The sequence below is a fragment of the Pelodiscus sinensis genome, chromosome 5 (genome assembly GCF_052426305.1).
Source record: "Pelodiscus sinensis isolate ZL-2025 chromosome 5, ASM5242630v1, whole genome shotgun sequence".
Classification (NCBI taxonomy): Eukaryota; Metazoa; Chordata; order Testudines; family Trionychidae; genus Pelodiscus; species Pelodiscus sinensis.
Genome location: NC_143056.1, coordinates 133,548,662 through 133,564,775, shown reverse-complemented (window position 1 = coordinate 133,564,775; position 16,114 = coordinate 133,548,662). Strand labels below are relative to the sequence as shown.

The 16,114-nt window shown below is 54.9% G+C and overlaps 1 protein-coding gene and 1 pseudogene across 1 annotated transcript; both read left to right on the top strand.

The window, feature by feature from the left end:
- Nucleotide 1: 1 nt before the first annotated feature.
- LOC149524428 (interferon-induced very large GTPase 1-like) lies at nt 2-10,855 on the top strand. The gene is made up of 3 exons (XM_089778984.1): nt 2-278; nt 2,446-2,517; nt 4,634-10,855. Exons 1-3 carry the CDS (start codon nt 2-4, stop codon nt 9,316-9,318), a joined length of 5,034 nt encoding a protein of 1,677 aa, XP_089635110.1. The 3' UTR covers nt 9,319-10,855.
- On the top strand, nt 10,520-13,589 carry LOC149524427 (interferon-induced very large GTPase 1-like; annotated as a pseudogene).
- Nucleotides 13,590-16,114: the final 2,525 nt, after the last annotated feature.

Genomic DNA, 16,114 nt, shown 5'->3' with positions numbered 1-16,114 from the left:
CATGGAGAAGACCCCAAGGGAGCATCTGCTGGCAGCCCTGGAAGACCTGGGGGAAGAGGAGCTGAAGAAGTTGAAGCACAAGCTGCCCGAAATGCAGCTGAAGGAGGGATACCGAGCCATTGGCTGGGGGAAGCTAGAAAAAGCAGATGTCCTTGACCTTGCTAAGAACCTGATTGACTCTTACGAAGGGGATTACGCCTTGGAGGTGACCGTGGAGGTGCTGAGATCGATAAACCAGAGGGAGCTGGCAGAGAAGCTGGCCCAGGCCACCGGAAAGGGTAAGAGGCAAATCCTGAAAAAAATCAGCCCCCATAGTTGTCAGGGATGGGCTGGCTTTTGTTTCCCATGCCCCCCAGGCTCTGGGACTTAGCGCCCCCCGCAGGGCCGCATCAGAGCTGTAGGGTCTCTCCTTGTTCATACTCCCCCCTCGACAAGTTTGGGCACAGCAGATTAGAGGGGTACCGGGGGCGGTAGGAAGCCGCCCAGGGCAGGAGACGGACAGAGGGGGAGGACGGCCTCTCTCACCTCCGTAGCCTCAAACCTTCCTGTGACTACACCTAGGCTGAGCTGATTTTCCTCCGGGGAATATGGGACGCCTGGTAAAATTTCTTGCAATTCAAACCAGGCAGTAGCCGCCCCGCCCAAACATATGAAAACTCCAAGGACCAGTGGGGGAAACGGGGCAATAGGAGTCTGGGCTAAGGGGGTGCCGCTCAGGTATAGATGTAGCCCGACTTCTATTTTGAGATTTGGGGCTAGTAACCTGGGGACCTTCCCCTGATCCACCCCAGGAGGCCACCCGGCCTGAGTTGCTTTGGGGAGGGAGCACGACCAAAAATTATAACTCAAAGTTGAGGGGGGTTTGCAGCTCCAAAAGTTTGAAAATAGCTCAGGGTACAGGGAGGGTGTAGCTAAAGACCGTGTGTGGCCGGGGTAGCTCAGGGTGCAGAGATGGGGTTGTAAGGGACTGTGCAGGCAGGGGGTAGCCCAGAGGATAGCCACACAGTTGCTAGGGGCTGTGTGAGATCAGGGAGGTAGCCCTGGGGACACGGAGGGGGTAGTGAGAAGCTGTGTACAGCGAGGGGGGTATCCCAGGATGGCAGGGGGTATCTAGAGGCTGTGTGTGACTGTGCCATGTCTTCCCGCTCCCTCTCCTGAGGCCCCGCCTTCGCTCCGCCTCTTCCTGCTCCCTCCCCTGAGGCCCCGCCTTCGCTCCGCCTTTTCCCGCTCCCTCTCCTGAGGCCCCGCCTTCGCTCCGCCTCTTCCTGCTCCCTCCCCTGAGGCCCCGCCTTCGCTCCGCCTTTTCCCGCTCCCTCCCCTGAGGCCCCGCCTCTTCCTGCTCCCTCCCCTGAGGCCCCGCCTTCGCTCCGCCTTTTCCCGCTCCCTCCCCTGAGGCCCCGCCTTCGCTCCGCCTCTTCCCGCTCTCTCCCCTGAGGCCCCGCCTTCACTCCGCCTTTTCCTGCTCCCTCCCCTGAGGCTCCGCCTTCGCTCCGCCTTTTCCCGCTCCCTCCCCTGAGGCCCCACCTTCGCTCCACCTCTTCCTGCTCCCTCCCCTGAGGCCCCGCCTTCGCTCCGCCTCTTCCCGCTCCCTCCCCTGAGGCCCCGCCTTCGCTCCGCCTCTTCCCGCTCCCTCCCCTGAGGCCCCGCCTTCACTCCGCCTTTTCCTGCTCCCTCCCCTGAGGCTCCGCCTTCGCTCCGCCTTTTCCCGCTCCCTCCCCTGAGGCCCCACCTTCGCTCCACCTCTTCCTGCTCCCTCTCCTGAGGCCCCGCCTTCGCTCTGCCTCTTCCCGTTCCCTCCCCTGAGGCCCCGCCTTCACTCCGCCTCTTCCTGCTCCCTCTCCTGAGGCCCCGCCTTCGCTCTGCCTCTTCCCGCTCCCTCTCCTGAGGTCCCGCCCTCACCCTACCTCTTTGCTCTCCTGAGGCTCCACCCTTGCCCTGCCACTTCCTACTCTATTCCCTCTCCCACCCTAACTCCACCTCTTTCCACCCCATGCTCTTAGCCTTCCCCTAAGACCCCACATTCATTCTACCTCTTCCTGCTCCCACTCCAACCCCTCCCACAAGGCCCCTGCCTTGGCTGCTCTCTGCCCTCTCCCAAGCACTTCCCTCAGCCATCAAGCAGCTGATCAACAGTCCTTACTTGTGATTTGTAACTTACTGAACTTTTTAAAAAACTTTTGATTTCAGTTGAGTACCGTGGATTGTGTGTGACTTTGGTTTACCAGAAGTTCATGGTGCCGTCTTCTACCAAACGATCCCACCTCCCTGTTCCAGCCTGTTTGTGTCAGATTAACTTTATTGAATACAAAACTGCTCCCTGTTGTGATCAGAGTGTTCCTAATAAACTCAACTTGCACAGACACACCTAAGACAATAAAGATAACATGTGGACGTCATTTAAACATTGTTCCCATGCGTGTTTTTCTCTCTGATTGCCTTTGCTAGGTGCTTTACATTCTGAACAGGAAGCAGACAGTCAGCAAGTTCCAGAGTTGGGGGAGAAAGCTCTTCTGAAAGGTAGGTGATTCCTCTTCTGCAACTGCAACAAGCCACAGTTATGGAATGTCATGCAGTGTTACTTAATTCTTTACAATCTTAGCCGTTGGGCGGTGGCACCGTGGGAACTGAACTGAGCTCTTCTGTGTGCTAGATCCAACCCAGGGGTGGGAAATAATTTTTGCAGGGGGTCCTGTCCAAGAATTTGGTAAGTGGTCAAGGGCTGCACTCTTCCTGCATAGTTATGGAGGAGGTGCAGAGTCTAGGGTGGAGTCTGAGTGCAGAAAGGAGGTTGCGGTAGGTGACTGGGGTGCAAGGTCAGGAAAGAGGTATGGGTCCAGGAGAGGGTTCTAGCCTGGAGGAGGGGTGCAGGAGGGAGTACAGGGCATGGGAGGAGGTTGTGACTTGGGTGAGAGGTGCAGGAGGGGGTGCAGAAGGTTTGGGTTACAAAGGGAAGGGGTACAGGAGGGGGAGCAGAGGGTTGTGGGAAGGAAAGACAGGTGTGCAAAGTGCAGGTTCTGGATGGGAGATTCTTACTTACACGGCTCCCAGCCAGCAGCCCAGCAGGACCCTAAGGCAGGCTCCCTGCCTGCCCCACCCTCTCACACCATTTAGAGGGGATGGCTGTGGGGCCCATGTTGTGAACCCCTAGGGAAGGGGCAGGTATCATGCACTGCCTTCATGAGCACAGCTTAGACAACTCCCATTGGCTGGTTTCTGGCCAATGGGAGCTGTGAGATTGTGCAGGGGGAGCAGGAAGTGAATGAAGCTCCTCCCCGCGAGCACAGCGAGTGGCATGAGAGGTTGAGGAAGGTAGGAAGTCTGCGCAAAGCTCCCGCTGCATGATGGGAGGTGGGGGGGGGCAGATCTGCTGGTCTGGGGGGCAGAATCCAGCCTGCAGGCCACATTTTGCCCACCCCAAACAGGTCTGTGCATGTGTCCAGCTGCTGAGATGTAGCTGTACCAGGGACTTGACTGGTGGATGCTTGTGGACCTCGGAGATTTTAGGCATCTACAGCATAAGGCAGCAGCAGAGCCACGATTTTGGGATGAGCAGTGGTACTAAAACGTTGGCTCCGGTTAAGTGACTATGCCCCCTTTGTGAAAGCTGGTGGGTGTGTCAGCCTTCCAAGTGAAACACTGCTATTGCTCTAGGTCCGGAACACACCTAGGAAAGAGAGCAGGAAGAGATTTCGTCTTTGGCATCATGACCAGGACTTGGGAAGTCATGCCTAGTAGTCAGAGCAGGGCCAGGGCTGGGAATCAAGCCAAGAGTCAGGCCAGAACCAAAGTCATAGACCAGGGACAGGCATCCTGAACACAGCAGGAAGCAGTGTTCCCGCTAAGCTGAGCCCTTGGGTGGCCACCCAGGAGTGATTCAGATGCCACCCAGCAGAGCCCCCACAGCCAGCAGCACATCTTTCTCTTGGTGGGGCTCATCAGCACATGCCTGGGTGCACATAATAAAATTTATTCCACACATGGATGGATAACAGAGGAAATAGTCGTAGCAAGGCAGGAACTAGAAACAAGGCAGGGAAATTAGGGCTCACAGATTTGAGAAGAAGGAAGAGACCAATATAAGAGCCATACAGGAAATTACCTCGTTGCACTGTCCTACCAATCAGAGCAGCCAAGCCCTTGTCCAATCAGCTCTCTCGTGGGCGGTGCCTCTGGGGGATCCCGGGTTCCATTAGTCACTCAGCCCGCCACTTACTGACTTAGGGCTGCGCTAGGCAGGGATGTGGCTGGATTCTCCATGCCCGGCTCCCTGGCTCCTCACCAGCCCTTTTAGCAGCTCCGCTCTGGCCCGACAACAGGAACAGGAAGTGCTGCTACTTCCACTTCAAAAGCCCACGCTCCATTTTCATTGGCTCTCCTGCCAGCTCACTTCCTGCTTCCCCAGCTTTCCTGGGGACTCACTGTCCATGGCTGTAACCCCTGTAGGCAAGGCCCGCAGGGTTGGGTCTAAAGAGTTCACAACTGCCGAGAAAAGACGTTTGCGAAGCCAACAGCTGCAACGTCCAGAAAATGGCGCCCCTCCCCCATTCACCACATTGTCAGACTAAACCTATTCATGCACAGGTAATACCACAAGGATTATGTAACCTGCGCATGATTTAATCTCTTCCTGCAGTGAGGGAGGCTCTCCAGGGCGTCCTGTCCCGGCTGAAGATGGAGCCGTACAGAAGCAGGAAGCTGAGGCTGAGGGATCTTCAGGAAATCAACCCAGAAAGTCTGCAGAGCTGGACTCCTCGGGCCGTAGGGGATTTACCGTGGCATTTCCTGAGGAAGGTCCTGGCTCTGGATGGGGCAGCCAGAAACACGAGCCTCGGGCAGGGAGCACCTGGTGACCAAGCCGGCCGTGAGGAGAACGAGGGACAAGGTGACGGTGGTGAGATCCTTCCTCATAGCAACACGGTCTCAAGGGCTTCCCTGCACCCCCTGGACGTTCTCTGCGCCGTGCTGCTTTGCTCAGACAGTTTCCTGCAGCAGGAGATCCTGTCCAGAATGTCCATGTGCCAGTTTGCCCTGCCTCTGCTGCTCCCCCCCCTCGACTCCCCCAGGTGCACCCTGCTGCTGTGGGCCATGCGGGACATTGTGAGGAGGTGGCGGCCGCACTCCCTGGCACAGAGCCGAGGGTTCAGGGAGGAGAGCCTGGTGCTCACCCCAATGCCAACCGTCTCCTTTGTGCGGCTGGGCAGCTGCAGCTTCTCCAAGTCCCAGCTCCTCAACGAGGTTCTCAGCCCCGCCCAGCAGCACCACGACTTCTTTGTCCATCGGGACATGGAGTCTGGGAATGTCCGGCGGGAAATCGCCGACGGGCTGGTCGAGATTGCCTGGTACTTCCCTGCCGGGCGGGAGAATTCGGATCTTTTCCCTGAGCCTGTTGCGATTACAAACCTGCGCGGGGACATTGAGTCGCACTGGCTGCAGTTCAGATTTTTAACAGAGATCTCCTCAGCGGTGTTCATCGTTACCGAGGGCATCGGTGAGAGAGAATACGCCCTGTTCTCCTCTCTAAAGGGGTCAGACATCAAATACTACTTCATCCTCAGCCATGAGTCCAGCAAACAGACCGAAACACAGGAATTCCTCAGCAAACTGGCACCGGTGCTGAAACTGAGCAAACAACACGTCCTCGAGAAAGAAATCGGGACCAACCAAGAGGAATTCACGGAAAAGCTGTGCTCTGTCATAGGAAGTATCATGGATGACCATCCCAAAGAGATGAGTACGGAAGGTATGGCCGAGGCCGCACGGGCACTGGGAATCCAGCTGGATGAGGACTGTGAGGAATGCCAGACAGCAAGTACCTGCGCGAAAGAAATCACGGCAGAAATAAAAGAGATGAGGCATTACAAGAGACAAACACTGAAACTGCAAGGGGCCTTGAAGGACTTAAACAACGTGGAAAGAGAAATGTGCCGGTTGAAAGGACAAGGGGACATACCCACTGAAGAATATAAATCGAGGCTGAAAGAGAAATGGTTGAAGATACGCGCACAGCAGCATGAGCGTGACCTCCCCGATGGTTTGACTAAATTTGTCAATGGAATAGGAATGCTGTCTCCCAGGGCAATACACTACTTCCTGAAATGCATGACATTTAATCTAGATTGTATCGCCAGGGGGAACCTCCTTCGCCAGCAGCCTGGCCCATCAAAGTTACCAAAACTGAATGAATCCAGCTCTGGCTGTTCCCTAGGGGTGGAGCATTTCTTACGGGAACTGGGGCAGTTCTACGAGGCTGAATACTCCATGATGAAGGAAGGCAAAATAGCAAAAAATCAAAGGAAATTCATTCACTTCCCAAGGTTAGTTGCTGATCTGATGCTGGAAGGGTTTCCCATGGAGCTGGTCGATGGAGATGCCTCCAACATCCCGCTGCAGTGGGTGACCGACGTTCTGACTGAGCTCCATGGCAAGCTGGAGGGAAAGTCCAGGATGCTGGTTGTAACGGTGCTGGGGGGGCAGGGCACCGGGAAATCCACCCTCCTCAACACCATGTTTGGCCTGCAGTTTGCAGTGAGCAGCGGCCAATGTACACGAGGAGCCTTCATGTCACTCGTCAAAGTGGCAGAGACCTTTCAGCAGGACCTGGCCTGTGATTTCCTTCTGGTGATCGACACAGAAGGCTTGAAAGCCCCTGAACTGGCCAAGCTGGAAGATGGTTACCAGCACAACAATGAGCTGGCCACGTTGGTGTTTGGACTGAGCGACATCACCCTCGTTAACATGGCCATGGAGAACGCCACCGAAATGCAGGCGGTCCTGCAAGTCGTGGTCCATGCCTTCCTCAGAATGGAGGAAGTGGGACACACACCCACCTGTCTATTTGTGCATCAGAGTGTCAAGGATGCAGCTGCCTACGAGCAAAACATGAGGGACAGGAAATACCTTGCGGAGCAGCTGAATGAGATGATCAAAGCTGCAGCCAAAATGGAAAAGCTACAGACGCAAATTACAGTTTCTGACCTTATGGGCGATACAGCAGAGAAACACAACTGGTGCCTCCCTGGCCTGTGGCAAGAAGACCTTCCCACGGCATCTGTGAGCACTGGGTACAGTGAGAGAGTCTATGAACTAAGGAAAGATGTATTGGCATTTGCAATACAACATTCCGTTTACAGCATTCCTAAAGACATTCCACAGCTGATCGAATGGGTGAGAAATCTGTGGAGTGCTCTGAAGCATGAAAACTTCCTCTTCAGCTTTAGAAACCCATCCGTAACCAACGCCTACACCAAGGTATCTGCACAGTCTGTCGCGTGCGAATGGCAGTTCCGCAAGGAGATGAATCTGTGGGTGACAGAAAAACAAACTTTCTTCCAGAATCAACTACCATGCAACTTTGATGCTCATGTCCTCACTAACATAACAAAGGAGACGAAGCGGAAATGGAGCTATTTATCGCATGTTTTTCTGGAGCAGATTCAAATTGCAGCAGCAAAACAATCAGTTAGAAATGTGAAGGCTTTTGTTAGGAATACAGTTTCTCATTCATTGCTAAGGACGAGTGATTCACACTCCATTTGCTCCAACCTGGTGACCGCTGGCAAAGAATGGCGAAAGAAAAACACAATTCAGGCGCTGTACATAAAAACCATTGAAGGTGAACTGGACATTCTTCTGGAAGACTGTAAAACGAGAAAGCACCAAATAGACAACAAGGAGCTGGCCGTGGAGTTTGAGGAAATGTGGAGTGAGACATTGTCAAAAATACGGCTCAACTGTTTGGACAAAAAGCAAATTTATCAAGAGATTGAGTTGCTGCTGAGGGAGGACCTGGAGACGTCACCCAGTCTAACGCTAGAGCAGCACAGCAACGTACTGAATCATGGCACAAAAGCTTTTGTTATGAAAAAGGAGTATTTGGACTTACACTGGCTTAGGAGCCTGAATGAACGGTTCACACAGAAACGCTGGCGTAAAACAGAAGAACTTGTTCACTCTTTAAGGGAACAGTGCAAGGATTACGTTAAATGCCTTGCCGATGCCAAAGAGCACTATGACGAAACCTACGGCAGAGATCTGTTGAGGATGATCAATGAGCGGCTTCAAGAGACCGATGTTCAGAACCTTCACACGAGCGCTTGCTTCAACATGGACCTGAAGCTTCACATTTTGGGGGAAGTGGTTCCTTTATTAGAGAAGATGCAAGCAAACTTCCTCCAAGAAAATGATCCTGAAGTGTATCTGGAGAAACTAAAACCCCAATACCTCACCACGTTTAAAAACCTGTATTTGGGGACGGATTCCTGCCAGACACGAGCCAGGGACTTTTGTCATTGGTGTCTTAAACCTGCCCTGGTGGAATACGTGAATAACCGACTTGGGTTAGAAATAGTGGATGACATTCTCAGCAGTGGGCAATTTGATGAATGTACAAACCGAAGCCTTTTCCAGTTCACAGTCCTAAAGAAGCTGCTGAAATATGAAAACTTTGACTCCTATATCATATACATTAACAATTATGCAAATTTTGTCAAAATCTGGGTGGAAGGCCTCTTACAAGATATCTACAGCCAGAAAACCCGGCTGCAAAACCTGGAGAAAGAGATTCTGTTCCCAATCATGAAGAAAGTCATGCAGGCTCTGGAGTTTGCCAATGACCAAAGAGCGAACACGGTCGGTGACTTTTTAGGCCTGTTTTGTGGAGCATTACAGAACGACTTGGTGATAACCAGGGACCGGCTCGCAGCCACACAATTTAAAAACACCGCAAATGCCGCACAGTTTGCGGCTGATGTTCAGGCTGCTCTCCCTGAGCTAGAAAAAGACGTTTTAGCTGAATTTGACGGGATGACCTTTACATCCAAACTCTCCAATCTGTTTGTGAAGCCCCAGGATGAAATCTTCAAGTGCGTGTTCGGCTGCGGGAAGCAGTGTCCGTTCTGTAAGGTCCCTTGTGAAGCAGGAGGGGTGGACCATGCGGAACATTTTGCTACAGTCCATCGGCCACAGGGATTGGGGCACTGCAAGAACAAAAAAACAGGGATGTTGGAGTACTCGTTGTGTTCTTCCGACGTGGTTTCCAAAGCAGTATTTACAAATTCAGAAACGGAAACAAAATTTCATCCTTACAGAGATTACCGACAGATTTACCCCGACTGGCGCATCCAGCCCGATCCCAGCATCGACACTTCCGACTATTGGAAGTTCGTTTTTAACAGGTTCAACTATAAGTTTGCTAGGAAATACAATGCAAAGCCAGCAAATCTGCCGCAGGCTTGGAAAAACATCACCAAGGAGCAGGCGCTAGAGAGCCTAGAGGAGGCATTTAACATAAAACAACCAACCAGCACAGAGGCTCTTTAAGCGGCATGGACATATGCCAAAGGCCAGTATGGTTTTGATTGTTACCTGAATGCAATAGTCTTGCTTTTTCTGCACTTGTAGTTTCTTTAGTGCTCCGAGTACAATAACAGCACAGAACACTGAAAGCCAGGACTGGTGGCTGTAAACAAACTTTATGGGACCACTTGTCCACACTCATGAAAAGTTAGCCTCAGTGCTGGAACTGAACAAGTGAAACATGCTGGAGAGAAGCCACAGCCCAAATGGGACAGAAGTGTTGGAGGCAAAGGAGGACTAAGGGGAGAGTTAAAATGGTGGTTGTTCTTTCTCACCTGTTAATGATGATATTTGGTTCCCTAAACTTTTGGGGTGTTGTCTGTTAACCCCCAATCCCTTCCCTGAGTGAGTGAAGAAGAATGTCTGAGGTAAACAGCAGGAGTAAACAACTATGCACACGACCCCCAGCAGGGAGTGCACACGGCCCCAGCAGGGAGTGCACACGGCCCCCAGCAGGGAATGCACACGGCCCCAGCAGGGAATGCACACGGCCCCCAGCAGGGAGTGCACACGGCCCCCAGCAGGGAGTGCACACGGCCCCCAGCAGGGAAGGCACACGGCCCCCAGCAGGGAGTGCACACGGCCCCAGCAGGGAGTGCACACGGCCCCAGCAGGGAATGCACACGGCCCCCAGCAGGGAGTGCACACGGCCCCAGCAGGGAGTGCACACGGCCCCCAGCAGGGAAGGCACACGGCCCCCAGCAGGGAAGGCACACGGCCCCCAGCAGGGAATGCACATGGCCCCAGCAGGGAGTGCACATGGCCCCAGCAGGGAATGCACACGGCCCCAGCAGGGAATGCACACGGCCCCAGCAGGGAGTGCACACGGCCCCAGCAGGGAAGGCACACGGCCCCCAGCAGGGAAGGCACACGGCCCCAGCAGGGAGTGCACACGGCCCCCAACAACAATGCACATGGCCCCCAACAACAATGCACACGACCCCCAGTAGGGAGTGCACACGGCCCCCAGCAGGGAGTGCACACAGCCCCCAGCAGGGAGTGCACACGGCCCCAAGATGGCCCACACTCAGAGGCTGCATGTGGATGATCCTTAAAGGAGAGAGGGACAGAGACACAGTGGGTTGACCATCAAGTGGAGCCTCCCAGAACGCCCTCTGCTCAGATCTCCTGGCCAGTGGACCAGCTTAGGAGTCAACTTGGGAAGATGAAACAATATGAACTGACTCCTACTCGCCTTATCATCCTGCCTGGGACTGTAAGTGTGATTGAGTGTATGGGTGAGATTCCCCTCCCTTCCCAGTTTTAATTGAATAAACAAACCCTTTACACTCCCATGTGGTGATCCCCTCTCCTTAGAGTTTAAAGCAGTTGCAATCCACATCCCCTTGCAACAAGAATTAGTGGAGATTCTCCAGCACTCTATACGCAGCATAATGAACCCCTCCCAGGAAGGCGTCAATATGGAAGTGCTGGCTAGGGACACCTGGTTGGTCACTGTGGTGAGCAGAAAGGCCTGGAAGATATGGAGAGAGAGATTCTCTCTCCGCAACAATAGAGAAAGTCCAGGGCGCGCTGGAAAACTCCAAAGATCAGACGAACTCGACCTTGGTCTTTCTCGACAACTTTTGCCAAGTGCTGCAGAAAGACTTAGTCAATTCCAAGCACGGCTTAGAGGGGATACGCTTCATAAACACCGTTAACGTGGAGAAATTTGCGGTTTTCATTCACACTTTCCTTTCGGAGCTGGAACCCCAAATCTTAGCTGGATTTAAAAATTTGGAAATCGAGTCTAAACTTTCCCATCTGTCAGTGAACCTACAGGAGGAGATCTTCAAGCAAGTGTTTGGCTGTGGGAAGCAGTGTCCGTTCTGTGAAGTGCCCTGTTAGGCGATAGGCGCCGACCATACGGAACATTTTGCATCGGTGCATCGGCCTCAAGGATTAGGGAGATACCGCGGGCTGAAATCAAATATACTTGTCTGTGAAATATGCACCACTGCTGTCCATTCCAGCAGCACGTTCTGATGCCCAGAGACACAATGGGAGGCCCGTCCCTTGAAGGAGTATCGTGTAATTTTCCCCGACTGGCGCATCCAGCCAGATCCCGACGTCGACGCTTCTGATTACTGCAAGTTTGTGTTTAAGGAGTTCAATGGAGAATTTGCCAAAACGTATAAAGTTGAACCAGCGGAGCTCCCAGGAGGCTAGGAAAAGATCACTCAAGAGCAGGCCCTGTAGAGCCTGGAGGAAGCCTTCAAAATTAAATAACAAGGGGTGGACAAATTCCATTGTGCACATGTGCATCTGCCTCAGTGCATAGAGAAAAATTTATGCTGCACATGGATGAAAAAGATGAGATCGAACTTTCCCTTACACCCCAGTGTTGGCACAGAGCAGGGTGAGCGTTGGCACCCCCATTGCATTCCCCAGCTGGCTCATTGGGCAGTGGGGTTAGCCCCCGTGCTTCTATTCTTCTCCCAGGCTGGAGTGCCAGGGACGGTGGCAGGGGGTGGGGCTGGATGCAAGCTGGGTGAGCCAAGCCCACCTGTGGCTACACCCTGGGGGATGTTTTGTGATCGGTGGGAAATACAGCAAACTCAGGTACAATTTGCAGCTTTCAAATGGAGACTGAAAGTAAGAACATCGATTCCTTACTACGCCGGCGAGGCGCCGGTGTCCTAGCTCTGAGCACATGTCATCTAGGTAGCACGGGCTGTGAAGAGCCCTCCCAGGTTAAAATGGTTTGGGAGGGGAACTCCCTTTCTGTTGCTATGAGGAAGCCATGAGATGTCCAGCTACCTTTTCCTATCTTGGGCAGGTTGAAATTTCTCATGTTCCCCCCTGTGACAAGGCCTCTGGCCCCGTGTCTCTTCTGAGGGGTGACACCCCGCAGACCAGCCCCTCGCTCGCAGTCCCTAGCGGCTTGGTCTGCAAACAATCACAGCCTCTGGGTCAGTCCGGGCCTGAGACCCCAAACAAAACCCCTTCTTTTGGGGCAGTCGGGCCCCTGGGCCCAGTTACTCACAGTCAGGCCCGGTGGCTTAGTCTATCCAACTGTGTGTGTTCCCCCCTCTTGGGGTCACAGGGGTGGGGTATGGGTTCAGGCTCCTTCTGGATTGGGACAGCCGCTGCTTCCCTCCCCGGTGGCCAGCCCAAACTGACCCGCTTCTCTGGCCTTTATACCAGGGTTGCACCGGGAGGGGTCTTCTCCACCCACTAAGCCTGTCCCAGCCAGTGCGGGGTTGGTACACCCCGTCACACCCACCAATATCGAGACACTATGTGGATGTGCCTCCCCAACACAACCAACCCCCCCCCACCTGCATGTCACAAAAGTCAGCATAGAAGCCGCAGAAGAAACGAAGAGGCGGCGCCGGGATTCGCGGACAGATGTGTGTTTCAACGAGCTTGCAAATAAGGTTTTGTCCTACGGGGAAACACGCCTCAGCAATAAAACAGTCCCCTTCCTCCACCCGCTTCTAAGTCTCCTGTTTCTTCTCTAAGGCTGGGGACCAGCCCGAGGGGGGTGTGTTCATCCCCAGGGGTCTGGCGCGGGGGCCGTGGGGTGAGAGGGAGTTTCCCTGCTGAGTGGTTGTGCGTGGCCGTGGTGGGCCGGAGCCAGCGGTCGGAGGGCCTGCTGGCCAGTGTGTAGCTGAGTCAGCTCCCAGGGAGCCAGTCCAAGCAAGTCTGGCAAGAGGAACGCAGCCGGGAGAGGAGATTCCCCTGAAGAGAACACAAGAGGGAGCCTTCGCTCCATCCAGCCGGTGTCTCTGCCAGCTGGGAACTGCTGTCAAGCGAGTAGGATCCCTGAGAGGTAACTAGGCTTGTAGCCACCAGCGCCTCATGTCTTTGTGGGGCCGGAGAAAATTGCTGGGGGGCCTCCCCATCACGCCCACCTGCATCCTCCCCTGGGTCTCCTCTCCCGGTGCTCCTGCCAGTGAAATGGGGGCAGGGCAGGGGGCTTGCGCCAACCAGCGCTCTGGTCGAGGAGCAGGGTTGGCTCTGGGGGTTTTTCCCACTCCCCAGCAGGGGCAGGGGGATGGGTGGCTAGGGAGGGGTAAATCCCAGCTCTCTGGCCCCACTCTCTCATAGGGGTGCTGGTGAGTGGGCAGAGCAGGGCAGGGCACAAGGAGCTCCCATTCTCCCAGGGCCTCTCCGTTGCCGGGGGGCCCGGGACATGCGGCTAGTCGCTGCGCGTGTGTGACTGGAAGTTTGGCTGTGGCTATGTCAGTGTGTGAGAGAGAGACTGAAAATCGGGCGCTCTGTGTGCATGCGACTGAAAGGTCGGCTCTGTGTGCATGCGTGTCGGATGGTTTGCAGTCTCTCCAAGCAGCCTCTCCAGCACAGCAATGGAGTAGCCCAGTGGGGCCGGTAGCCACTCTGGGCCTGGGGGCAAGTTGTGTGGGGACCGGGCTCCACGGCCCCCCAAGGGGTGGGGTCCTGGGCAGAGGGGGTGGGGTTGGGGGCAGCTGGCCCTCAGCACTGCCCAGAGGTGGCTGTGGGCCCAGTCCCAGCCCTCCGAGCCACATGGGGCACCCGCCATGGCACTCTGGGACTAATTCAAAGGGCTGTCCCAGTAGCAGCAGCAGTGGTGCGGAGCAGGGGGTGGTGTCCCCCGACCGGCGGGGAAAGTCCCTTTCCTGGGGCTGGGCAGCGGCTTTGCTGTGTGGCTGGCTCTGCCTATCCCGCCCCACCCTTTACTGGCTTGTAATGCATTGGGTCTGTGCCCAGGCGCTGCCGGGAGGAGCCATACAGCTGTCACTCATGCTGTAGGCCAGTGGTTTTCAAACTAGGGGGTGCAGCCCATGACTGGGGGGTGGAATGTCGGGCGTTGGGGCTCGTTGCTGCAGGGGGGTCAGGTGAGCAGCGGGGGCAGGGGGATAAGGCAGCTCCCTGCCTGTCCCACACTGCAGACTGAGCTGTGCCCCAGAAGCGGCCGGCAGCAGGCCCGGGTCCTAGGTGGCGGTGGGGGAGGGTGCACAGGGCTCCGTGCACTGCCCCACCCCGAGCACTAGCTCCGCCCTCCCATCGGCTGGGAACCTGCTGCTGGCTACTTCTGGGGGCAGCATGGTCTGTGGGGCCAGGAGAGGCAGGAGGCTGCCTTAGCTCCCCCCCCCCCCGCACTCCGCTGCACCGCTGACTGGGAGCTGCCCAAGGTAAGACCCGCCTGCCCCAGCCCTGAGCCTCCCAAAGCCAGAGCCCCCTCTGATACCCCAAAGCTCCCCTCCTCAGCCCCACCCCAGAGTCACGTTGTCGGGTCGTGGCATCCACCATTTTCTTCAACAGGGCCATGAGAGAAAAAGTTTGAAAGCCGCTGACCCAGTATTAATTCTATCAATGATGTAAAACTCCCCACGTATCACTTTGGGCAGGTTCTTGCCCCAAGATCAGGCCCGTAAATTGTTACGTAGCCGGGAACCCCGTGGGCCCAGTCTCCACATGTGCATGAGAGGAACCCTTGTGTATGTACCAATGTCATTCATCCATCGATTTAGCACAAACAGCCCAGCGCAGGAAGGCGGGCGGAGATACCACACCATGGCCCTCGCCACAGCCCTGGACTCACGCCGTCCCCAGTAGACCAACCTGAGGTGTTAGCCACCGTCTTCCTCATCAGCATCACCTTCCCCGTCATCGTCTGTGGCCACCATCCGGGCCCCTCCCAAGGGCTACAGCTCCTCCTACCGCCCCTCAGCTGGGATGCCACTTCCATAATCGGTGAGAGGGACGCCGTTATGTCCAATTTCCCCCCTTTTCCTTAGCTGTGTTTCCTCCCCTTACTCACAGGGAAGTGTCTTTTCCCTCCAGGTTAGCATATCCGTGATCTCAGCTTATGGTCACATACATCAGTTCGTTACCATGGTTACCAGTCCTTTTGTGGTTGTCTGTCACATTGGTCACTTCTGTCCTACCCGGTCATGTCAGGTCTTTGCCTGGTGCCGTGCACCCGTTACCTGTAAAGGGTATGAACGCAGGGATGTCCCTCATCAGAGGGGTAGCCGTGTTAGTCTGAATCTGCAAAAGCGGCGAGGAGTCCTGTGGCACCTTAGGGTATGTCTACACTACCCCGCTAGTGCGAACTAGCGGGGTAATGTATGCATACCGAATGTGCAAATGAAGCCCGGGATTTGAATTTCCCGGGCTTTATTTGCATAAGCCGGCCGGCGCCATTTTTAAATGCCGGCTTGTTCGAACCCCGTGCCGCGCGGCTACACGCGGCACGGGCTAGATAGTCTGGACGCTCCCCCGCCGACATCAAAGCCCTTTGTCGGCAGCCCCGTTATTCCTCGTGGGATGAGGTTTACCGGGGCTGCCGACAAAGGGCTTTGATGTCAACAGGGGGAACGTCCAGACTAGCGCGCGAGCCGACAAACAGCTGATCAGCTGTTTGTCGGCTCAGCGCGGCAGCCATGTAAATGTAAATGAAGCCGCGATCATTTAAATCGCGGCTTCATTTCCCTTTTCCAAAACAACAAATCTACATGGCTCCGGTAGTCTAGACGTACCCCAAGGGTGTGTCTAGACTACAGGGTTTTGTCAACAAAAGTGGACTTTCGTCGACAAAACTAGACCTGCGTCTACACTACCGCTGAGTTCTGTTGATATAACGTCGACAGAACTCAGCAGTTTTGTCGACGGCTGAAAACCTCATTCTATAAGGAATAACGCCTTTTGTCGATAGAATTATGTCGACAGGAAGTGTTATTGCACCTACACTGTCCTTTGCGTCTACACTGTCATGTCAACAAAGCGGCTTGCTTTGTCGACAGAACTGGATGTCGTCTAGACACTCTTTGTC

Excerpts from the sequence above, each read along its gene's own strand:
- LOC149524428 (XM_089778984.1), top strand. The coding sequence starts at position 2 with ATGGAGAAGACCCCAAGGGAGCATCTGCTGGCAGCCCTGGAAGACCTG. Across the intron at positions 279-2,445 it reads GGCCCAGGCCACCGGAAAGG|GTGCTTTACATTCTGAACAG; the intron begins GTAAGAGGCAAA and ends TGCCTTTGCTAG. Across the intron at positions 2,518-4,633 it reads GGAGAAAGCTCTTCTGAAAG|TGAGGGAGGCTCTCCAGGGC; the intron begins GTAGGTGATTCC and ends CTCTTCCTGCAG.